This window comes from Pituophis catenifer, unplaced genomic scaffold (assembly GCF_029215685.1).
Source record: "Pituophis catenifer annectens isolate HBS135680 unplaced genomic scaffold, rPitCat1.0.hap2 SCAF_7, whole genome shotgun sequence".
Classification (NCBI taxonomy): domain Eukaryota; kingdom Metazoa; phylum Chordata; class Lepidosauria; order Squamata; family Colubridae; genus Pituophis; species Pituophis catenifer.
Genome location: NW_027256887.1, coordinates 88030113 through 88055322, shown reverse-complemented (window position 1 = coordinate 88055322; position 25210 = coordinate 88030113). Strand labels below are relative to the sequence as shown.

Sequence of the window (25210 nt, the reverse complement as noted above, 5' to 3'; positions counted from 1 at the left end):
CTGGCTCACATTTAAGTGATAGGCATTTTAAGAGGGTTCCTCATAAGCTGAACTATCAACTTGCTCTTGATGGGCTTTCGAATTTGTCTTAAAATGGATTTAAAAAAAAAAAATGACAAGTTTTTAATCTCTTACCTATAGATGGGGATTTGAAAGGGTATTTGTCAGGAAGGTCCACGCGAACTTTCCACACGCCACCTTCGTACGGTGCTGAAATTTGGAAGGTTTTTCAAAAAGGAAGGTTAAGTTGTATATTTGACGCTTCCAAATATAAGATTATTTAATTAAGACATGCAAGAGAGACACTAAATTCTAACAAGGCAGGATGGGAAAAAAAGAGCTTCCATTAGTAGTTTAGCATTATTCTTTTTATATAGAGATTTTAGCTGCCTGCTTCTAAATACATTCATGTAGTATTTCTCAAGTTTGGCAAATTTAAGACGGATGGACTTCAACTCCCAGAATTCCCCAGCCAGCCATGCTGGCTGGGGAATTCTGGGAGTTGAAGTCCATCCGTCTTAAATTTGCCAAGGTTGAGAAATATTGCACTAACTGTACGTATACATTGCAAATTTTAAGATTAAGAATGACTGTAAATAAATTTTAAAGCATCAAGACAGTAATACTGCATGGGAATATTAAGACAGTAACACCCTAAACACCTTATCAGCACGGCAAAGAAAATCCTAGAAAGATGGTTCTAGATTATCAATTTTAGAAGCCCTAAATCTAGTTTAATTATTTAAAAAAAACAACAACAACCCACTATTCTCTATTTTCTAAGCACTGCATTTGTACTTTCTTGCTTGAGCAGGGAGTTGGACTATAAGACCTTCAAGGGCCCTTCCAACTCTTATTATTCCGGGAATCCATCTCCATTTAATTTTTTTCCCCTTCTTAAATTTTGTTGTTTTGAAACCTGCTGTGAAAGAATCTAATAGGCCACTAGTGCCATTTGTGTGTTTGTCGATAGATAGATATATAGATAGATAGATAGATAGATGGACAAACAGACAGACAGATAGAGGTAGGTGGGTAGGGATAGATAATTAGACAGACAGATATAGAGAAGTAATAGATGATTGATAGATAGATGATAGATACGATCGGTTGGTAGGGAGGTAGGGAGAAGGTAGGTAGGTAGGTAGGAAGACAGATAGATAAAGAGATAGGTGGGTAGGGATAGATAGTTAGACAGACAGATATAGAGAAATAATAGGTGATTGATAGATAGATGATACAATAGGTAGGTAGGTATAGATATAGATGATAGATAAGGTAGGTAGGTAGATAAAAATAGATAGATAGATGGACAAACAGACAGACAGATAGAGATAGGTGGGTAGGGACAGATAGTTAGACAGATATAGAGAAATAATAGGTGATTGATAGATAGATGATACAATCGGTAGGTAGGTAGGTAGGTATAGATATAGATGATAGATAAGGTAGGTAGGTAGGTAGGTAGATAGATAAATATAGATAGATAGTTGGACAAACAGACAGATAGAGATAGGTGGGTAGGGATGGTTAGACAGACAGATATAGAGAAATAATAGGTGATTGATAGATAGATGATACAATCAGTAAGTAGGTATAGATATAGATGATAGATAAGGTAGGTAAGTAGGTAGGTAGGTAGGTAGGTAGGTAGATAGATAGATAGATATAGATAGATAGATAGATAGATAGAGATAGATAGATAGATAGATAGATAGATAGATAGATAGATAGATAGATAGAAAGAAAGAAAGAAAAGCTATGCCGTCTTTCCACTTGCTTTCGAGGAAGCTTTTGCAAAAAGTTTATATATGTATGTATGTAAACTTTTTTATTTGCTTCTTCAAATGCAAGTGAAAAGAGGGCATAGCTTAATAAGAAAACAAGGGTTTTCTATGGAGAAGATCACAGGAGCATTTCCAGTAAAACTAGATTTCCAAGGTTGCAGAACACCTGGGTTCAAGAATTTTGACAGCTATTGGCAGCCAGAGAAGGCAATGCCCACTTAAAGGGATTTGAGGCTTAACTAACCCAGTATAAAATATCTCCTGGGTCTTAAAAGGCAGAGGGAACCTGGGCATTAATCATCTCCCCAAATCATCTCTTATTTTTCCCAATTCTTCCCTCCACCCCCGCCCCCCAAGAGATCAATCAGCAAGAAAAAGGGTTTCCTTCCAACATCTTTATGTGACTCAGGGGTATACCTACTTCCTTGTGGTCCATAAAACTTCACTACAAATTCGTTGAGTCCTCCTAGGATTGTGACTTCGTGTTTGCTCTCAATACTGGAGGCGTCGGAGTCAAGGAAAACGTTGGCAGCGCAGATAAATTAAGAAACCTGCTCACTTAAGAAAAGTCCAGGAACGAAATTCATTCAGATACTACTGAGTCAGCTTGAAATAATTACTGAAATAATATTTAAAGTATCTGTCTGTCTGTCTGTCTGTCTGTCTATCTGTCTAAAATATTTCTAGTTCAGGACTGAACTGTGGAGTCCTTGGTGCTCTTTGAGCTGGGCTGTTTTCTTGCAGATGTTTTATTACCAAACTAGGTAACATCATCAGTGTTAGAAGGGAGTAGGGTTTGCTCTCTGTATATCGTATTATCTATCTCTCTATTTCTATCTATCTGTCTTTCTATATCATATTATCTATCTAATCATATTATCTATTGATCTATCTTATCTATCTGAATCAAACTATCTATCTACTGTGTTTCCCTGAAAATAAGACCCTGTCCTATATTTTTTTGAACCCTGAAATAAGTGCTTGGTCTTATTGCCATGCGCTCAAAAGCCTAATTGGACTTATTATCAGGGGAGGTCTTATTTGGGGGGGAAACTAGGTATCTATCTATCTTTCTGTCTGTCTGTCTATCTATATCATATTATCTAATCATATTATCTATCTATCTATCTATCTACCTATCTATCTATCTATCTATCTACCTACCTACCTACCTACCTACCTACCCTGTCTTTCTGTCTGTGTCTATCTTATCTATCTATCTATCTGTCTATCTATCTATCTATCTATCTATATCTCTTCTATATCCATCCATCCAGTCAATCAGTCAGTCTGTCTATCTATATTTTATTATCTATCTATATATTTTCTATCTGTCTGTCTATCTATCTATCTATCTATCTACCTACCTACCTACCTACCGTCTGTCTGTCTTATCTATCTATCATCTATCTATCTATCTATCTATCTATCTATCTATCTATCTATCTATCTATCTATCTATCATCTATCTCTCTTCTATATCCATCCATCCAGTCAATCAGTCAGACAGTCTGTCTATCTATCTATATTTTATTATCTATCTATATCATATTTTCTATCTGTCTGTCTATCTGTCCATCATTTATCATCTTTGGGGCCAGAGTCGGACCGTACTTAGTGACTGAAAAACAACAACAGGTCAGGTTGAGAATTCCACCCAGAGAACCTCTCTAAACTTTTCTTCTAAGATGGAGAAGTCTTGTGTCTCTTCAACTACAGCATCTCATCCTGGAACCGATGCCAAGGGAGGAAATTGCTGCTGTAACTCCTCCAAGACTTGGTGGGGGCAGATCATAAGCTTGAGTGAGTCACAGGAGAAGACAAAGAGTTGGAGGGTTGGCAGACCTCTGGCAAAGATCTCCAGATCGGATGCCTCACTGTGGCTCATGGGTTTTCTGAGACATGGGACACCGCCCAGTCTTTTCTCAAAGCCAGGAGAAATATGTTGGCATGTTTATCTGATGAAACCTACCCTTTCATTTCATCAAGAGGAGGGCCATCGCAACGAGAGATGGGAGAGTCAGAAAAAAAGTCAAGAATCCATGAAACTTCCATTTGCAGAAGATATGCTCAGAAGAAGCCAACTGGGGTAGACTTCCCTAAGCAAGATGAAGGGGGAAAAGGACATGGAGGAGAAGTGATAGAGGAGAACGAAGAAGGCAGAGTAGTCCAACGGAAGTAGTAGTCCTACGGAAGACTCAACCAGGGTCCAGAAACCCCGGAGCAAAATGGCAAAAAACCCCCCCACAGTCATTGGAAATGGGTCATCAAGGGGAAGAACATCAGTTTCCCATCAAACTCACAATCCTTCCTAACTCTCAAATCATGGCTTGGAAATTACCAAGCAATAATAAAAGAGACAATTTGGCCTCGTTCACACAGTCTAGAGATCAATGTTTCTCAAATTTGGCAACTTCCAAGAGGGAGACGCTTCAACTCCCGGAATTCCCCAGCCAGCGTGCCCATTGGGGAATTCTGGGAATTGAAGGCAAAACATCTTAAAGCATGCTGGCTGGGGAATTCTGGGGGTTGAAGGCCATATCTTAAAGTATGCTGGCTGAGGAATTCTGGGAGTTGAAGGCCATATATCTTAAAACATTAACTGAGGAATTCTGGGAGTTGAAGGCCATATCTTAAAGTATGCTGGCTGAGGAATTCTGGGAATTGAAGTCCATACATTGTAAAGCATTCTGGCTGGGGAATTCTGGGAGTTAAGTCCCAGGTATTTTGGGAATTGAAGTCCACCCCTCTTAAAACTTCCTGCCTGGGGAATTCTGGGAGTTGAAGTCCAGCCATTTTAAAGCCCGCTGGCTGTAATAGAATTGTGGGAGTTGACGCCTATAGATCTCAAAGTCACCAAGGTTGAAAAACACTGTTATAGTACAGTAAATAAGTCCGGTAAATTGAATTTGGCATTCTACCCTGGATTGGGGGTGATATATTGGACAACTGCAGAAAAGCTAAGATGACATGCAGTATTGCTCTCTGAAGGGTGCAGATTCCAGCATTTCAAAGGATCCTGGCTCGCGTCCCAATATTTGGAAGCAATTCCAAATATTTTAAGAAGCTCCACCTGCTGTTTATTTCCTACCTGACATTCGTTCTCCTAGGGCCTCCCTATTCATTTTCCCAAACCGATATTCCTCTTCTATTTCAGCAAACCATTCGCTGCCCGATAAAAAAGAGTTTTTCTTCTGCAAGAGCTATCAGGCTTCGCAGAGATCATGCGGAAAAACTGAACCGGAAAATACAAAAACACTTGCAAATCTCTTTCTCTCTCTCTTCCCCCCCCCCCCCAATTACCCACAGGAAAAAGTGATGTAAAAGCCCAGTTACAAAAAAAAAGAAAGAAAGAAAGAAAAACAAGCTTGTGAGTCTAAAATATTCCTTTGGCCTCAAATAACCTGCTGAAAGAAACATCTCCCGAAGCTCGGATTGTGCCAAATCTGAAACTGGGCTCTAGACAATAGACGTGTTATTTTCAGAGAGGGCAGCTGCTGATTTCAGTTTTCTTGAGACAATTTGGGAGGGGGGGGAGGGAGGAGGAGAATGCAGAAGTGCCCCCCCACCCTTTTTTTTTTTTTAAGTGCTGAAAAAGACTGGTCCAAACTGGCTTTCAAGGACAGGATTGAAAACAACAAAAGGCAAAAAAGAGACCAAAGAAAACTAACTAAACTCTCTTTTTATCCCTAAAGTTCTTCATAGAAATTTAACCTGGAGACAGAGAATTTAACCTGGATCAGAATGAGCAAACCCCTTCCAGCATTGATAATGTTACCTAGCTGGGTCATGAAATGTCTGCTAAAACAGGGGTCTCCAACCTTGGCAACTTTAAGCCTGGCGGACTTCAACTCCCAGAATTCCCCAGCCAGCAAAGCTAGAAAACTACCACACTCAGACAGCACCATGGACCTCACAGTCTTCCTCCTCTTCTTCTTCTTCCTCCCCCTCCTCCCCCTCTCCTTCTTTTTCCCACTTCCCTTCCCTTCTAGCCCTGATGATGTTACCTAGTTGGGTCATGAAACGTCTGCAAAAAAACAAAAGAACAAGTCAGCTCAGAGAGCACCAAGGACCCCACACTCCTCCTCCTCCTCTTCCCTTCTTCCTCCACTTCATCCCATGTTCCTTTTCCTCTCCTCCCCACTAACAAATCCCTTTCCCTTCCAGCGCTGATGACGTTATCTAGTTGGGCTATGAAAGGTCTGCAAGAAAGCAAGTAAGCTCAGGGAGCGCCGAGAACCCCACAGTCCTCCTCCTCCAACACCACCACCACTCCGCAGACCTCCACACCCTTCTAATACTGATGATGTTCCCTAGCTGGGTTACGAAACGTCTGCAAGGAAACAACCGAGCTCAAAACAGAGCACCAAGGACCCTACAATTTTCCTCCTCCTCTCTTTGATGAGTTTCCATCCATTGTTTCTTGTCCTGCCTTCGGGTGCTTTGGAGAATAGGTGGACCCCCTTTTCTTTGGGGCAGCCCCTCAAATACTGGAAGACTGCCGTCATGTCCTCCCTAGTCCTTTTTTTCTCTAGACTGGCCAAACCCAAATCCTGCAACCGTTCTTCGTAGGTTTTTAGTCTCCAGGCTTTTCGTTGTCCTAGTTGCTCTTCTCTGCACTTTTTCCAAAGTCTCCACATCCTTTTTTGTAAATGTGGTGAGATCTTGCAGACCCGCCAAAGGTCTAACAGAAACACAGAAAACTGACAGCAGAAAAACGCCTAGTACACGGGTACCTCGGTACTCGATTGCTGAGCCGGTCAGGATCAAACTGCCAAATTGCAGGCAGCTGGCAGGCAGCATAAGCAGCCTGCAGTACTGCAGTCTCACCACTGCGCCACCACGGCCCTTCCTTCCTTCCTTCCTTCCTTCCTTCCTTCCTAAGCAATAGCACTTAAGACTTACATACCGCTTTGAAGCCCCTTCTAAGCGGTTTACAGAGTCAGCCTTTTGCCCCCAACAATTTAGGTCCCCATTTTACCGACCTCGGAAGGATGGAAGGCTGAGTCGACCTTGAGCCTGGTGGGATTTGAACTGCTGAACTTCAGCTAGAGTAGCCTGCAGTACTGCACTCTAACCACCGTGCCACCTCGGCTCTTTATGTTGTCGCGGTACTGGGCTGTTTGTTTAGTACAGGTAGTCCTCGACTTACAACAGTTTGTTTAGCCACCGTTTGGAGTCACAACGGCACTGGAAAAAGTGACTTACGACCATTTTTCACACTTTATGACCGTCGCGGCATCCCCATGGTCACGTGATCAAAATTCAGACACCTGGCAACTGACTCGTATTTATGACCGTTGCGTTGTCTCGGGATCACGGGATCTCTTTTTGCGACCTTCCGACGAGCCAAGTCAATAGGGGAAGCCAGGTTCACTTAACAACCGGGTTACTAACTTATCCACTGCGGTGATTCACTTAACAACCGTGGCAAGAAAGGCTGCAAAACGGGGCCAAATTCACTTAACAACTGTTTCACTGAGCAAGAGAAACGTTGGGCTCAATTCGACTTACAACGGTTCATTTAGTCACCGTTCGAAGTTGCGACGTCCCTGAAAAAAGTGACCTAACGACCGTTTTTCACACTTACGACCGCTGCGGCTTTCCCACGGTCACGTGATCAAAATGCAGATGTTCGGCAACTGACTCATATTTATGACGGTTGCAGTGAGTCACATGATCCCCTCTTGAGACTTTCTGACAAGCCAAGTCGAAGGGGAAGGCGGATTCATTTAACGACCGGGTTACTAACTTATCCACTCCAGTGATTCACTTAACAACTCTGGCAAGAAAAGTAGAGCAAACTTAACCAATGTTTCACTTAACAACCAAAAATTTGGCCTCCATTATGGTCATAAGTCAAGGACTACCTGCGTTTGCAGCTCAAAACAAAGCCTTGGCCCAGCCCTGGCCGATTTTATTCAACTCAAACCCTTGTTGTCAACGCACAACATGTGTGCAATGAATTATCCAATCCTTCCGATCTAAAAGGCCGATTTCTGAAAATCCTCATATGGTTGTGGCTAATTGCTTATGCATAATGTCCTTTCCACCACCACAATGAATCCCACAAAACAGATTTCTTCCATAAGACACCACAACAGCAAGACGCACACGCCCTGCGGCAAGATGACATATCTGGCCGTGCTGGCGTTGTCGGTGGCTCCCCGTCTACGAGTTAAAACAAAACCAGTAGGCCCAGTTCAAATATCCTAAGATTAATTCAAAGGGAATTAAAGTCCAGCTGGAAGCCGGAGCTGGAACTTCTCCAGATACCTTGTGGCCCAGAAACGGGACACGGATTCCTAAAATTGTGAAATGTTTATTCAGGCTGGTGCAACCCTGGCAGTTTTCAGAAGGAAGTACGGCTTCAGGTTGGATGAACAACTATTTATGCTGCCGTATCGAAGGGAAAAACAGGAAGTCTGAATAATTAAGATGAGGTTTGCAGCCAGGTTCCCGCGGGCTTTTCCCTTTGCTGTTCCAATTTAAGCCCTGCACTTAAAAATTATTTTTTGCTAACCCTGGAAAAATTCCCTGCGTCTCTCTTGCTCCGAATTTGGCCATTTTAAGATGTATGGACTTCAACTGCCAGGGAATTCTGGGAATCGAAATCCACCCCTCTTAAAAGTAGCCAAAATTGGTCTGTACCGACTTAGAAAGTGGATAGCAACTTTAAGAGGGGTGGACTTCAATTCCCAGAATTCCCCAGCCAGCCTATTTAGATGGGTGGACTTCCAACATGCTAGCTGGGGAATTCTGGGAGTTCGAAGTCCACCTCTCTTAAAGTTGCTATCCATTTTCTAAGGCAGTGTGGCCCAATCTTGGCTACTTTTTAAAGGAGTGGATTTCAACTCCCAGAATTCCTCAGCCACAGCATGTGGAAGTCCACTCACCTTAAAAAGGCTGGCTGGGGAATTCTGGGAGTTGAAGTCCACCCTTCTTAAAGTTGCTATCCACTTTCTAAGTCAGTCTGGTCTCAATCTTGGCAACTTTTAGGAGCAGTGCACTTCAACTCCCAGAATTCCCTGGCACGTCTTTTACGATGGATGGACTTCAACATGCTGGCTGGGGGAACTCTGGGAGTTGAAGTCCATCCCTCTTAATGTTTCTATCCACTTTCTAAGTTGGTATGGACCAATTTTGGCTACTTTAAGAGGGGTGCACTTCGATTCCCAGAATTCCCTGGTCACCCTTTAAAAATAGGGGGGACTTCAATATGCTGGCTGGGGGAATTCGGGGAGTTGAAGTCCATCCCTCTTAAAGTTGCTATCTACTTTCTAGGTCGGTATGGACCAATTTTGGCTACTTTTAAGAGGGGTGCACTTTGATTCCCAGAATTCCCTGGCACGCCTTTTACGATGGACGGACTTCAACATGCTGGCTGGGGGAATTCTGGGGGTTGAAGTCCATCCCTCTTAATGTTTCTATCCACTTTCTAAGTTGGTATGGACCAATTTTGGCTACTTTAAGAGGGGTGCACTTCGATTCCCAGAATTCCCTGGTCACCCTTTAAAAATAGGGGGGACTTCAATATGCTGGCTGGGGGAATTCGGGGAGTTGAAGTCCATCCCTCTTAAAGTTGCTATCTACTTTCTAGGTCGGTATGGACCAATTTTGGCTACTTTTAAGAGGGGTGCACTTTGATTCCCAGAATTCCCTGGCACGCCTTTTACGATGGACGGACTTCAACATGCTGGCTGGGGGAATTCTGGGGGTTGAAGTCCACCCCTCTTAAAAAGTTGCCAAGATCGGATCACTCTGACTTGGAAATTGGACAGATTCAGGTTTTTTTGCTTCTTCTTCTTTTACAAACAACCTTGTACCGATGGGAGAATTAGCACGCACGTTGCCTGCACAAGTGGCTTTTTATGGAAACACCCGGGTGGATGAGCTCTCCTTATTCTAAGCGAAGCACATTTTGTTCAAGGCGGCAGCAAAGGTTGACAGCCAGAGTGAAACGATATCTCAAAACCCACCCACCCACCCACCCACCCCCGGCAATATTTCTTCCCCAAAGAAACGTAACTGAAGTTAAAATGAGATTACAGTTAAGGATGTGGTAGCCACCGGCCTTCTGTATTTTGAGCTCAGTAACTAGGAAGCAACAGTGCGATCACAAATGATCCAGATCCCATGTGGAGACATTCTAGAAAGAGGGCAGGGAAGAGCAACAAAGATGATTTTAGGGGGCTGTAGGCTAAAACATATAAAGAACGGTTGCTGGAATTGGATATGTCTAGTTTGATGAAAAGAAGGACTAAGGGTGACATGATAGCAGTCTTCCAATATTTGAGGGGATGCCCCCAAAAAGAGGGAGTCAAGCTGTTCTCCAAAGCATTTGAAGGACAAGAAACAATGAATGGAAACTAATCAAGAAGAGAAGCAACCTGGAATTAAGGAGAAATTTCCTAGCAGTGAGAAAGATCAGTGGAACTACTTGCCACCAGAAGTTGTGGGTACTCCAACACTGGAAGTTTTAAAGAAGAGATTGGACAACCATTTGTCTGAAATGGGAGAGGGTTTCCTGCCTGAGCAGGGGGTTGGACTACAAGACCTCCAAGGTCCCTTCCGACTCTGTTACTCTATTCTATTTCCAGGATCAGAACAAGCCAATTTGTCAAATAACTCAGTGGAACGTCTGACTTCCTGCTGGCTTCCCCGATGACAACTCGACCAACGACCCACAATGGAGCCCAAAATTAATCTTGCTAACTGAGACATTGGTTAAGTGAGTTCCTCTGCCATGTTACGACTTTTCCCGTCGCGTCTGTTAACCGAATACACTCTCAAAACCATTTTTTTAAAAAAGCAAAAGTTGGAATATTTTGGACATGTGATGTGACACCTGGAAAAATACGGCATCCTTCCCTTAATCCTCTAAGGGAAGATTGAAGGCAAAGGAGGTCCAGGCAGAAGAAAAAACCTTAATGGCTTCAAAATCTAAGTTTTGTTTGGACAAAACTCAGCAGCACTTTTTCGTGTGGCTGTTGATAAAAATAGGATCGCCAATGTCCGATGACGGATATGGCACAAGAAGTGTGTGCCATATATGTATGTATGTATGTATTTCTCTTTAGCCAGGTTCTTCCTACGTAAACCAAGATTTTTATGCAAGATTTTTATGATTTTTATACATATATATATATATATATATATATATATATATATATATATATATATATATATAATGTATATATATATGTATGTATGTATATTGTAGTCAAACAAAAGCACAGGAAATGGTTTATGACAGTTGCCTCATGTCATAAAATGATTTGTGACAAAGTTTATGCCATATAAATTTGCCACACGATGTAATGTTTCACTAAGCTAAAAGTTGTGGGAATGAGTATTTAAGTCGGATAGTACATAGATCTGAGGTGGGGAATGATGGGCCTTTTATGACTGGAGGACTTCAACTCCCAGAATTCCTGAGCCAGCATGGCTGGCTCAGGAATTCTGGGAGTTGAAGTCCGCCAGTCATAAAAGGCCCATCGTTCCCCACCTCTGATATAGAAAACAGCACCAGTGAATACTTAGCTCTTTTACTACTGTTAGTCCTTGATTTACGACCATTCGTTTAGTGACCGTTTGAAGCGAGAACAGCACTGAGAAACCTACGATGGTTTTTCACACTTAACGACCAAGGCAAAACGCCGAGGCTTGGCAACTGGCCTGTATTTACGGCGGCTGCACTTTCCACAGGCAGTGTGGCAGACAAACGGGGAAGCCAGATTCGTTTAATGACCCAAACGATTCGCTTAACAACCTGTGTCGAGAACGGTGGTAAAATGGGGGCAAAACTCACTGAACAATTGTCTCGCTTAGCAATGGAAATTTGGCGCTCAATGCTGGTCGTAGCTTGGAGGAATATACCTCTATAATGTCGGAATGCAATGCGGTCTCCATAGAACCGGAGCTATTCCAATCTGGATGGTGTAACCATGATGTAAACAAAGCTTGTTGTTGTTGTTTTTTTTAAATCAGGTTACTCGCTGGCCAAACAGGTTTCTCCGGCTTCGGAGGGACATGGAGACGGGAGTGGAAACTTTGCAAAACTCATTTTAGCAACACGGAGTTCAGAGAGGGCGAGTACACCACCACCGTTGCTAAGTTTTCAACATCCTTTCCAGCGGAAGGAATCTTTAACCCAGGCCGTCCTCGACTTACGACAGTTCACTGAGTGACCATTCAGCGTTACGCCGTCACTGAAAAAAGCGACATTCTCAGGATTTCTGTCATATCCTCGTCACTGAAGTTCCAAAAAAGTTCAGCTAAGAAAACTCAGTTCCTGATGGGACAAGTGTTAAAAATCCCCCCCCCCAACGCACAAAATAAACTACATAACCCATCTCTCCGGCTCTGCGCAGGAAGACGCTTTGCAAAGAGATCCAGAAATTTTGTTATTTTAAAAACAAAAAAATCGAGACGCTTCCTATCCAGGTTAGTTCCATGCCAAGAGGGAAAGAACTAATATTACTGGATTTTTTTTTAAAAAAAAATAGGATTGCAATTTTAATACAGATTGTCCTGCACTTATAACCATCCGTTTAGTGATCATTTGAAGTTACAACGGCAGTGGGGGGGGGGGAAGTGACTTATGACCGTTTTTCACGTTTACGACCGTTGCAGCGTCCCCAGGGTCATGTGATCCAAATTCGGACGCTTGGCAACTGTCTCGTATTTATGATGGTTGCAGTGTCCTGGGTGTGTGTGTGTGTGTGTGTGTGTCACGTGACCCTGTTTTGCGACCTTCTGACAAGCGAAGACAGATTCACTTAACAACCGTCCCTGAAGGACTGTGGCAAGAAAGGCTGCAAAATGGAGGAAGATTCAGTTAACCGTCTCGTTTAGCAACATAAACGTTGGGCTCCATTGTGGTCGTTAAGCTGAGGACTTGCCTGTCACCACAAGGTCGGCTTCCGCTCTTCGCTTGGCTCCTCTAGGCCGGACAAACTTTCTAAGGTTTTCCCCCTTGCCAACCCGAAATGCAATTCACCCCTGAAATCAGCATTAACTGAAAAAAAACAAATTGTCTATGAAGATTCTCAAGTCATCCAAGTTGTCCCAAATGTGTTTTTTTCGAGGGGCAACTTGGACTTCCTTGGTTTTTCTTTTGAAGACGTTTCGCTTCTCATCCAAGGAGCTTCTTCAGCTCTTCCATTCCCCACTAATCCAGTCAGAGTTGAGGAAGCTTTAACAGATTAACAGTCGGAAGGGATCTCGTAGGGTCATCTAGTCCACCCAGTCCAAGCAGGAGACCCTACACCGTTTCTGTCAGAGGGCAGTCCAGTCCCTTCTTGAAAGCCTCCAGGGATGAAGCTCCCACGACGTCTGAATAACAGAATAATAACAGAATAACAGAGTTGGAAGGGACCTTGGAGGTCATCTAGTCCAACCCCCCACCCAAGCAGGAGACCCCACACCATTTCTGATAGATGGCAGTCCAGTCTCTTCTTGAAAGCTTCCAGAAATGAAGCTCCCACAACTTCTGAAGGCAACTTCTGTTCCATGGGTGGATTGTTCTCACTGTCAGAAAATGCCTCCTTATTTCCAGGTTGAATCTCTCCTGGATCAGTTTCCATCTATTATTCCTTGTCTGGCCTTCGGGGGGCTTTGGACAATAGCTTGACCCCCTTCCTCCTCTCTGTGGCAGCCCCTCAAATATTGGAAGATGCTCTCCTGTCTCCCCTGGTCCTTCTCTTCTCTAGACTAGCCAGGCCCAGTTCCTGCAACCGTTCGTCGTATGTTTGAGCCTCCAGTCCCTTCATCATCCTGGTTGCTCTTCTCTGCCCTTTTTCTAGCTTCTTGGATGAGAAGCGAAATGTCTTCAAAGAAAAAAAAAAATATCCAGAAAGTCCAGTTGCCTCTTGACAAAAAGCACCACGGCCTGGATAACTTGAGAATCTCCCTAGATATTTCCCTCAATCACACTTTGCAGCTTCTGATATCATTTTCTGTGGGAATAAATCAGAACTTTAGTTAGAACTGAAGAAGCTTTTTAGAGGAGAAGCGAAACGTCTTCACAAAGAGGGAAAAAAAACACCCGAGAAAGTCCAGTTGCCTCTTGAAACAAAACAAAACAAAACTAAAAATAAAAATAGCACCTTTGGGACAACTGAAAAACAAGCTTGTAGAGGAAGTCTAAGGAACAGCAACGTCATGCCTGAAGCAGCCATGAATAACCCAGAAGAGAATGAAAAGAATGAGCGACGTTTTGCCAGCACGACCGACCGACGGTGCCAACAAACCGGGAAGAATGCCAGGCGTTGAGAAAAGGACAATACAGGGAGTCCTCGACTTACAACAGTTCGTTTAGTGACCCTTCGAAGTTTCAACGGCACTGAAAAATGTGACTTAGGACCGCTGTTCACACTTACGACCGTTCCAGCGGCCATGCGATCAAAATTCAGAAGCTTGGCAACTGACTCGTATTTATGACCGTCGCCCTGTGATCCCCTTTTTGCGACCTTCCGATGAGCAAAGTCAACGGGGAAAGCCGGATTCACTTAACGACCCTGTCACTGCACCGATGAACTTAACAACGGGGGCAAGGAAGGTCGTAAAATGGGGCGAAACTCACTCGAGCAAATGCCTCGCTTAGCAACAGAAATGCTGGGACTCGACTGTGGCCGTTAAGTCGAGGACGACCTGTATTGACGACCTTGTTGCAGAGTCCTGGGTTCAAATGCTTGCCAACGGCGGCCTTCAGACAAGCTAAGCTAAGTTGGATTTGTTTTAACCACCACGTGATTCGCTTAACAACCAGGCAGGACCTCTTCTCCAAACCACCTGAAGGCAGGAGAAGCAGCAACGGATGGAAACGGATCAAGGAGAGAAGCAACCTGGAACTAAGGAGAAAATTCCTGACGGTGAGAACAATTCACCGGCGGAACTACTTGCCACCAGAGGTTGCAGGTGCTCCATTACTGGAGATTTTCAAGAAGAGACTGGACAGCCATTTGTCTGAAATGTTTTAGCGTCTCCTGCCTGAGCAGGGGGTTGGACTAGAAGATCTCCAAGGTCCCTTCCAACTCTGTTTATTCTGCTATCTGCTCCTTAAGCCAGGGGTCTTCAACCTTGGCAACTTTAAGCCTGGCGGACTTCAGCTCCCAGTATTAGAAGGGTGTGGAGGTTTGCGGAGTGGTGGTTTTGGAGGAGGGCTGTGGGGTCCTTGGGGCACCCTGAGCTGACTTGCTTTCTTGCAGACGTTTCATGACCCAACTAGATAACATCATCAGTGCTGGAAGGGGTTTACTTATTCTGATCCAGGTTAAATTCTCTGTTTCCAGGTTAAATTCTGGGAATTCTGGGAGTTGAAGTCCGCCAGGCTTAAAGTTGCCAAGGTTGCAGACTCCTGCCTTAAACCAGTGTTTCTCAACCTTAGCAATTCTATGACATGTGGACTTCAATTCCCCAGCCAGCAAGTCTGGCTAGGGAATTCTGGGAGTTGAAGTCCGCCAGGCTTAAAGTTGCCAAGGTTGGAGACCCTTGCCTTAAACCAAGCACCAGAAGTAACGTTCATTAATGCAGCTGAAGGTATCATTTTTGGTAGAACCAAGGGCGTTGACCGATGAACCCCACAAGGGGCACCGCTGCCAATCCTTTCCGAAAGGACTCCCTTGGGGAAACTAAGTCTGGGCAAGAATGTTCTTTCCCCATGCCACCTGCTGAACCAACACAATGAGGCAGGAAGCTGGCAGCACATGAGACAAAGCTACCAGTCCCTCTGAAGGTTACCGGACATCCAAGGTCAACCCATGAATGCCAGGATCGGGCCTCCTCCTTCCCCTTCCTCCTGGGTAGACCTACGACGGGAGAAGGACGCAGGAATGTTTTCCCCGAGCCATTCTTGGGCAGGAAGCCAAGCCTCCGTGCCCAACCTAAAACTTCCCTTCCTACCCGAGGAACGTCTCTCCTTCAACTGACTTTATCTACCAAGTTTTGGGGGTCAACAGAATGGAAATTATTTTCTACTCTGGCCTCCTGAATTTGTTTGCTTTCCAGTCTAGCCTACGGGTGGGGAGATTTCCCGTCCAATATTAACCAGGAAGGAGGCTACTTGACGTGTCGCGATTAGTAAGGTCAACTCAGTACATACAAGTAGGTGGGCATTCACTTGGCTTCAAGGCAGAGGAGTTAATCCCTGAGTCTTCGGAGAAAGGCGGCATATAAATTGAAAATAATAATAATAATAATAATAATAATAATAATAATAATAATAATAATAATAATAATAATAATAATAATAAATATTATTATTTATTTATAAATAATATTTAATAATATTTAATAAATATTATTAATAAATAACAAATAAATAAAGCAGCAAGAAAAAAATCACAAAGGCTCTCCACATCATCATTGCAGCCAGGATCTCGTTCGCGCAAGAATGGAAATCTAAAAATATCCCATCGGAGGCTATGTTAATTGCAAAGATCATGGACTGTGCAGAAGCAGACAAGCTTACTGGACTTTTGCGAGATAGACAAGAATCGGGGTTATATAGGAGCTGGGACAGATGGTATGCTTGGCTGCAAAAAAAGAAATCTTAAGAAGAACGAAAATATTAACCTTAATGTGAACGTGGGTAAATACTTCCAGGAGTACTGCATGACGATTGAGAATTTTTTTTCTGGCTAAACCTTCCTTTCGTTTGATGAGTTAGCTTAATGGAAGTTTGTACTTTCTCCAGGCGAAAATTGATACTTTAAAACTCTATATGTATTATATTACTCTCTGCAATTCTATCCATATTATTATATTTTTTTCTGTATTTTTTAATAATTTTCAATAAAAAATTAAAAAAAATTAAAAAAAAAAATCACAAAGTACCGGGACTTGCAAATTGAAGTTGAGCGACTGTGGAAAAAGAAATCGTGTGTTGTCCCGATTGTTAATTGGAGCCCTTGGAGCAATACCCAAAGGGCTACCCCGCTATTTAGAAATCCTAAATTTGCCGGACTTGAACATTTTGACTCTACAAAAAACCACCTTACTCGGAACAGCTTACATCCTCCGACGATACCTTAACAGTTCCTAGGTCCTTGGTTAGGACTCGAGCTGCTGAGCTATTAACCAGCCTCAAAGGCTGTGAATCTCACTAAAGATTAAATAATAATAATAATAATAATAATAATAATAATAATAATAATAATAATAATAATAATAATATATTTGGTTGATACCTAGGACGCTGGCAGCAACCCGTATCAATCATTAGCACCAGTCAATGGTATTTGTGATGCATTTTTGAATGTTCAGTCGACTGAGTTTCACATTTAAATAATAACAATAACAATAATAATAATAATAATAATAATAATAATAATAATAATAATAATAATAATAATAATATATTTGGTTGATACCTAGGACGCTGGCAGCAACCCGTATCAATCATTAGCACCAGTCAATGGTATTTGTGATGCATTTTTGAATGTTCAGTCGACTGAGTTTCACATTTAATTAATAATAATAATAATAATAATAATAATAATAATAATAATTACATCCTCCAACGATACCTTAACAGTTCCTAGGTCCTTGGTTAGGACTCGAGCTGCTGAGCTATTAACCAGCCTCCAAGGCTGTGAATCTCACTAAAGATTAACTAATCATCATCATCATCATCATCATCATCTCTCTCCCTCCCCCCCCTTACTGGATCATCTCTGGTTGGTTTTTTTGTCAAACATGGTTAACGTGTAGAGGTGGGGACTTCAACTCCCAGAATTCCCCAGCCAGCAATGCTAACCCAGGATGAATCCAAAGAGAGAGGCCACAGGGGACAATCTAGGTCAAGTTGAAGCCCACCCATTCAAGGTCCCGAGCACTGATGATGTTATCTAGTTGGGTGATTAAATGTCTGCAAGAAAACAACCAAGCTCAGAGAGCACCAAGCATCCTCCTTCTCATTTCCTCCTTCCTTCCTTCCTCCCTCCCCTTTATTCCTTCTCCTTTCTCTTCTTCCTCCTTTCCACAAGCACCATTCCTTTTTAGCCCTGATGATGTTCCCTAGTTCGGTCATAAAATGTCTGCAAGAAAACAACCAAGCTCAGAATACACCACGCGTCCTCCTTCTCATTTCCTTCCTTCCTTCCTTCCTTCCTTCCTTCCTTCCTTCCTTCCTTCCTTCCTCTCTCCCTCCCTCCCTCCCTCCCCTTTATTCCTCCTCCTTTCTCTTCTTCTTCCTCTCCACAAACCCCATTCCCTTTTAACCATGATGATGTTCCCTAGTTCGGACATGAAACATCTGTAAGAAAACCACCAAGCTCAGCGATCACCAAGGACCCCCACAGTTCTTGCTTCCTTCCCCTCCTCCCAAACCCTTCCAGCGCTGATGACGTTACCTAGTTGGGTCATGAAACGTCTGTAAGAAAACCACCAAGAGATCACCAGCCACGAAACCTCTGAACCTCATAGAGGTTCAGCCACTAAATCTCAGTTCCTGATGGGGCAGTGTTAAAAATACACACACACACCCAAAAAAAACCCTACGTAACCCATCTCTTCGTCCCTGTGCAGGAAGACACTTCGCAAAGAGGTCTAGAAATTTTGTTAATTTTAAAAACAAAAACGGAGACTTTTCCTCGCCCGGCTAGTTCCATGCCAAGAGGAAAAGAAGTAATATTACTGGATTTTTCAAAAAAAAAAATAGGATTACAATTTTAATACAGGTAGTGCTGCACCTATAACCATTCGAAGTTACAAAGGTGCTGAAAAAAGTGACTTATGACCGTTGTTCACACTTATGACCGTTGCAGCGTCCCCATGGTCACGTGATTAAAATTCGGACGCTTTGTAACTGGATAGTATTTATGTCGGTTGCTGTGTCCAGGGGTCATGCGATCCCCTTTTGCAAAGTCAAATTCACACAACGTCTAAATGATTCACTTAACAACAGCAGTGATTTTAAGAACTGTGGTAATAAAAAAATAATAATCACAAAATGCGGCGCAAATGGCATAAAAGGTCATAAAAACGGGGCAAAACTCTCAACAACTGTCTCACTTAGGAACGGAAATTTCAACGATTCAATTGTGGTCGTAGGTCGAGGACCACGTGTACCTGGACTGAAAGATTCTAATTCTTCCTTCTCTACCCATCTCTTAATGCCAACACTAACCCTATACCCACACGCAAGGAGCCCTGGTAGCGCAGCAGACTAAAGCACTGCTATTAAGACCAGCTGCCTGCAATTACTGCAGGTTCGAATCTCACCAGGCTCAAGGTTGACTCGGCCTTCCATCCTTTCTAAGGTAGGTAAAACGAGGACCCAGATTGTGGGGGCAATAAGATGACTTTGTATAAAATATACAAAAGTATGAAGGCTATTGCTTGATGCATTGTAAGGCCCCCTGAGTCTCCGGAGAAGGGCGGCATATAAATCAAATTAAAAAAAAAAAACACCACTTGAGCATCCTCTATTAAACTCACATTTTTATGACACTAACTCACACATTTTTGCCTAGCCCAGAGAAGGGACAATCATTTTGGAGAGTTTAAAAAAATATTCCTGCTGCAGTTAGAAAATGCAATTCTTGCAACTGGTTAAAAAAGAGAAACCCCACCTGCCAAATCTAGCTCTAGAGCATAGAATAATAAGAGTTGGAAGGGCCCTTGGAGGTCTTCTAGTCCAACCTGCCTCTCAAGTGGGAGACCCTCGACCATTTCAGACAAATGGCTGTCCAGTCTCTTCTTAAAAACCTCCAGTGATGAAGCACCCACGACTTCTGGTGGCAAGTCGTTCCAATGGTTAATTGTTCTCACCGTCAGGAAATTCCTACTTAGTTCTAGGTTGCTTCTGTCCTTGATGAGTTTCCATCTCTTGCTTCTTGTCCTGCCTTTAGATCCTTTGGAAAATAGGTTGGCCCCCTCTTTTTTGGGGCAGCCCCTCAAATATTGGAAGACTGCTATCACGTCTCCTCCAGTCCTTTTTTTCTCTAGACTAGCCAAACCGAAATCCTGCAACAGTTCTTCAAATGTTTTAACCTTCAGTCCCCTAATCATCTTTGTTGCTCTTCTCTGCATTCTTTCCAGAATCTCAACATCGTTTTTGTATTCTGGTGACCAGAACTGGATGCAATATTCCAAAGTGTGGTCTTACTAAAGCTTTGTAAAGCGGCACGAGAACTTCGCCAGATCTTGATTCGGTCCCTCTGTTCATGAACAAACTAGCTTTATTTCAATCAAAGCTTCCACTCCACTCCCCCAAAGGCTCTCTCGTTTGGGAGCGAAGGTCCCTGGGTGCTGCCATTTCTCCCAGAACTTTCTCCAGACTTAATATGGACTCAGGAGGATTAGCAGATGGGAATTTACGAGCTATTATTTGCACAAAGTCATTAACACCTGGTTAGCTGAGCCATGTTCTTTATGGTTTTAACCTGGTTTTTCTGAGTTTATCTGAGACAGTGGAGTGGAAACCAGCTATCTGGGGTGAATGGAATAGAATAACAAGTTTGTTGTCACTCTGAATGTACACTAATTAGCATACATTAAAATGAAATTTCATGGCATACAGCTCTCAAAGGGTCACCACCTCCCTGACAAAATAAATGAATAAATAAATACAAATTTATGCATATATCCACATATGTTACATGACCCAGAGAAACAACACAGTCTAGTTTGTATTGATGTACATGGTGAGAAAAACGAATCTTGCGAGTTTACTAGACGGATGGCCTCGCTGTTCCAGAATCTGGTAGTCCTGCGAGAAACACTCCGAAACCCACTCCCAGAGAGGAGCAACAGAAACAGACCGTGAAGTTGGGTGTGTGGGGTCTCTAACAATGCTTTGAGCTCTAAGCACATAGCGCTTGTAAGCAGCATCCTGAATAATGGGAAGCGAGTTTCCTATAATCTTCTCCGCTGTCCTCACCACTCTCTGTAGGGACTTTCTGAGGCACTGCTGCCACCAAACCCAACAGTGATGTAGTTTGTTACAATGCTCTCAATCGTGCCTCTGTAAAAAGTGGCCAGGACAGAAGGAGAAAGAGGTGCTCCCTGCACCACTGAGGCAAGGTCAGTCATAAAATGGGGGCAAAATTCACTTAACAAAGGTTTCACTTAGCAACGGAAGTTTTGGCCGCCAATTATGGCCGTAAGTCGAGGACTAGCTGTACAGCAGCCAGCTCAAGAGATGCCCTGGTTCTCCTCTGGGTAAAGGATCAGCCCCAAACGTGAGCTAAGCAATCCTGAAAGAATGCCGAGGCTGGATTATTTCGTTCTCTCTTTGGCACTCCGTGTAATCAATACTTGGCGGGTGCAATCTTTGGCCCAGCCAGATTTAAAGATTTTGAGAAAGGTCAGCAGGATTGCGTTTCTCCCAGAGTCATTCTCTCCCCCGGCAGAGATTTTAAAAAAGGAACCCGGGGGCTTTTTTGGGGGGGAGGGAGGAAGACCTGTGCACAACCAAAAAACTTCAGGATTCGAAGGCACTGAATTTTGATATACGCCAAGGAAGGTCACCGTCACTGTCAAGAGGTTCAGTACGGGCCATTCTCGATTTACGAGCACAACTGAGCCCCCAAATTTTCATTGCTAAGTAAGGCAGTTGTTTGAAAAGGATGTGCCTCACTGTACGAACTTTTGCCACTTGTTACTGCAGCTGTTAAGGGAATCTTGCAGCTGTTAAGCGAATCTGGCTCAAGGTTGACTCATCCTTCTGTCCTTCCGAGGTCGGTAAAACGAGGACCCAGATTGTTGGGGCCGAGAGGCTGACTCTGTAAGCTGCTTAGAGAGGGCTGGAAAGCACTCTGAAGCGGTATATAAATCTATGGCCTATTGCTAAGTGGGAAGAAAGGAAGGGAGGGAGGAAGAGGGATAAAGAGAGAGGCAGAGGCACAGGGAGGGAGGGAGGAAGGAAGGAAGATGAAGGGAGAGGTGAAGGATGGGAAGGAGGGGAGGGAGAAAGAGGGAAAAAGAGAGAGGGAGAGAAGGAGTAAGGGAAGAAGACTAAGGGAGAAGTGAAGGAAGGAAGTGAGGGAGAAAGGGAGGGAAGAAAAGGGACAAAGAGAGAGGGAGAGGCAGAGGGACAAAGGAGGGAGGGAGGAAGGAAGGAAGATGAAGGGAGAGGTGAAGGAAGGGAGGGAGGGGAGGGAGGAAGAGGGAAAAAGAGAGAGGAAGAGAAGGAGTAAGGGAAGAAGACGAAGGGAGAGGTGAAGGAAGGAAGGGAGGAGGAAGGGAGGGAGGGAGGAAGAGGGACAAAGAGAGAGGGAGAGGCAGAGGGAAAAAGGAAGGAGGAAGGAAGGAAGTGGCACAGAGGTTAGAATGCAGTATTGGAGGCTAACTCTGCCCACTGCCAGCAGTTCGATTCTGACCGGCTCAAGGTTGACTCAGCCTTCCATCCTTCCGAGGTTGGTAAAACGAGGACCCAGATTGTTTGGGGCAACAGGCTGACTCTGTAAACCGCTTAGAGAGGGCTGTAAAAACCCTGTGAAGCGGTATTTACGTCCGAGTGCTATTGCTATAAACCACTTTTTTTTTTCTTTTAGTGCCGTTGCAACTTCGAATGGCCATAAATCAAGGACCTGTATCGCATGCCAGAAAGAGATAGGCTTAAAAATGCAAAAATAATAATAATAATTAAAAAAAATCAAGTTACGAGGATAAACACAAGGCAGACGCCTGGAAACTTGGTCCAAAGAATTTATCTGCTCAATCCTGCCCTAATCTTTTTAGTTCTACCCACTTCCTGGCCTTCTTCCAAGGAATTTCCACCTTGAAAGCCTTACCAACAAGCTTTTAAAAAAAAATTACATATTTTTTTAACCGCAGTTGCACAGTATCGTTGCGGCCCAACACAAACCAACAAACTTGGCGAATGAAGTTGTTCCCAATAAGGCACCAGACGGGCTCGTCCCTTTGAAATCTAGGCTGTTTCAGAAACCTGGAGAATTTTTTTTTTTTATGTTGGCTGGGCCTGGCGAGTCCCTCTCCCTCTTCCCTGAGCCTCGGGTTTACCCACCTGGAAAATGGGAACGCTGACCTATTTTGCAGACTCAGCCTAGACGCGCGGGCCCAGGGGAAGCTCTGTAATTAATGATGATTAACGGCTTCACACTGGTTTCTCCTCCCCTGCCATTCCAACTGAAGTGGGAAAATATTTTGCTTCCCTGGTTTGTAAGAGCAAAGTCAACGAGAAGGCAAGGAAAGCCGGTCTAGGTGGCTCAGCGGCTAAGACACTGAGCTTGTCGATCAGAAAGGTCGGCGGTTCGAATCCCTAGTACAGGTCTCCTGAGTAAGCAGGGGGTTGGACTAGATGACCTCTAAGGTCCCTTCCAACTCTGTTACTGATTAAGCCCGAGCACCTTGGAAGGCAAACAGGTGTTTTTGGGGCTGGGATGGTTGCGGCGGCACAAAACAACTTCGACCCACAATTATACACTTTTTTTTTTTAACACTACAGACAGTCCTCGATTTACAACAGTCCATTTAGTGACCTCAAGTGACAAGCACTGAAAAAAAAAAAATGACTCACAACCTCAAGTTATGACAATTGAGCCCAAAAATCAAAGTTATTAGTGAGTTCGATCCTCGGTAGAGGCAGATCTTTTCTCTCTCTGGGCACGATGAGAATATGTCTGCTGAAAAAAACTCCGCATTGGCGACAGGGAGGGCATCCGGCCAGTAAACATTCAGCTCCATTCAGTCGCCCAGGCTCCAGCCCGATGCAAGGGATTATGGGGTCGTTAAAAAGAAGATAACGAGTGAAACATTTGTTAAAAGTGAGTTTTGCCCCGTTTTTATGACCTTTCTTGCCACAGTTGTTAAGTGAATCACAGCAGATGTTAAGTTAGTACCATAGTTGTTAACTGAATCAGGCTTCCCCTTTGACTTTGCTTGTTGGAAGGTCACAAAAGGGGATCCCATGATCCCGGGACACTGCAACCGTCATAAGTACGAGTCAGTCGCCAAGCACCTGAATTTTGATCCGTGTGACCACGGTCGTGTGAAAAATGGCCGTAAGACTCTTTTTTGAGTGCCGTGGTAAGTTCGAACGGTCACTAAACGAGTGGTTGTAAGTCGAGGACCGCCTGTAATGAGGCCTACCTAGGAAGCAGCCCTCTTTTAAATATTATTTAGTGGTGAGCTAGGTGTCAGAAACCAATAGGGCTTATTTATCAGGGGGTAGATTTAAAAATAACTCCCAGCCATCTCTCCAAGTCATGCCGAGTACACTTAAGGGTTTACACAAACCCTTAGCCGGTGCCATCTTTTCCCTAGCTCAGGTTGCCCTGGAGGGGGCTCACGAGTTGTATCCTGACACTGCTAGGCTGGCTAAGGATCACGTGGCGTGAATTCCTAGGCCTTTCAACACAAGTCTTGCAATCCTGAAAATCAAGTTGAAGTCCGCTGCTGCTGGTAAACAGCAGACGGGTTTGAGAGGAAAAGACATCCTAAAAAAAAGCTGAGAATTATTTCAGGTGAAAAATATATTTTAATATATTTAAAAATATAAGTTTTTTAAATATATATATGTATATGTATATGTATATGTATATGTATATGTATATGTATATGTATATGTATGTATATATATATATAAAATTTGATTTGATTTATATGCCGCCCTTCTCCGGAGACTCAGGGCGGCTTACAATGCGTTAAGCAATAGCCTTCATACTTTTGTATATTTATACAAAGTCAGCTTATTGCCCCCACAAACCGGGTCCTCATTTCACCTACCTTAGAAAGGATGGAAGGCTAAGTCAACCTTGAGCCTGGTGAGATTTGAACTTGCAGTAATTGCAGATAGCTGGTGTTAATCACAATGCTATCAGTCTGCTGAGCCACCAGGCCCAGTATTAAGTATATTTAATATTTAAATATATTAAATATATTTAAATATATATTTAAATATATTAAATATATTTAAATATATATTTAAATTAAATATAAATACATATGTATGTATGCATGTATGTATAATAAAAAGTCCCAGACTTTGATTGATATCTATCAATATCTATCTATATATACACATACATAGATACACACACCTGAAATAATTCTTAACTTTTTTTTAAATTATATCATATGTATGTGTGTGTGTGTGTGTGTGTATATATATATATATATATATATATATATATATATATATATATATATATATATATATATATATATATATATATATATATATATATATATATAAATAATTTATCCATCTAAGTCTGGGACTTTTTATTATACATACATACATACATACATACAAAAAAGTCCCAGACTTTGATACAGGTAGTCCTCAATTTACAACTGGTTATTGAGTAACCAAAGTTACAACAGCACTGGAAAAAGTGACTTCTGAACGTTTTTCACACTTAACGACCGCTGCACCATCCCTGATCACGGGACGAAACCTCAGGCGCTTGGCAACCGACTCATATTTACGGCGGTCGTAGCGTCACGTGATT

The 25210-nt window shown here is 43.0% G+C and overlaps 1 protein-coding gene across 1 annotated transcript in view; it reads right to left on the bottom strand.

Annotated features, from left to right (window-relative positions):
• The window catches only part of UBE2H (ubiquitin conjugating enzyme E2 H), a 58043-nt gene that overhangs the window by 11937 nt on the left and 20896 nt on the right, over window positions 1-25210 (bottom strand). The window contains exons 2-3 of the mRNA XM_070946875.1: window positions 2209-2285; window positions 136-210 (exon numbers count right to left, since the gene is read on the bottom strand). Of these exons, the coding sequence (XP_070802976.1) occupies window positions 136-210; window positions 2209-2285 (152 nt within the window). The remainder of the gene's footprint in view (window positions 1-135; window positions 211-2208; window positions 2286-25210) is intronic.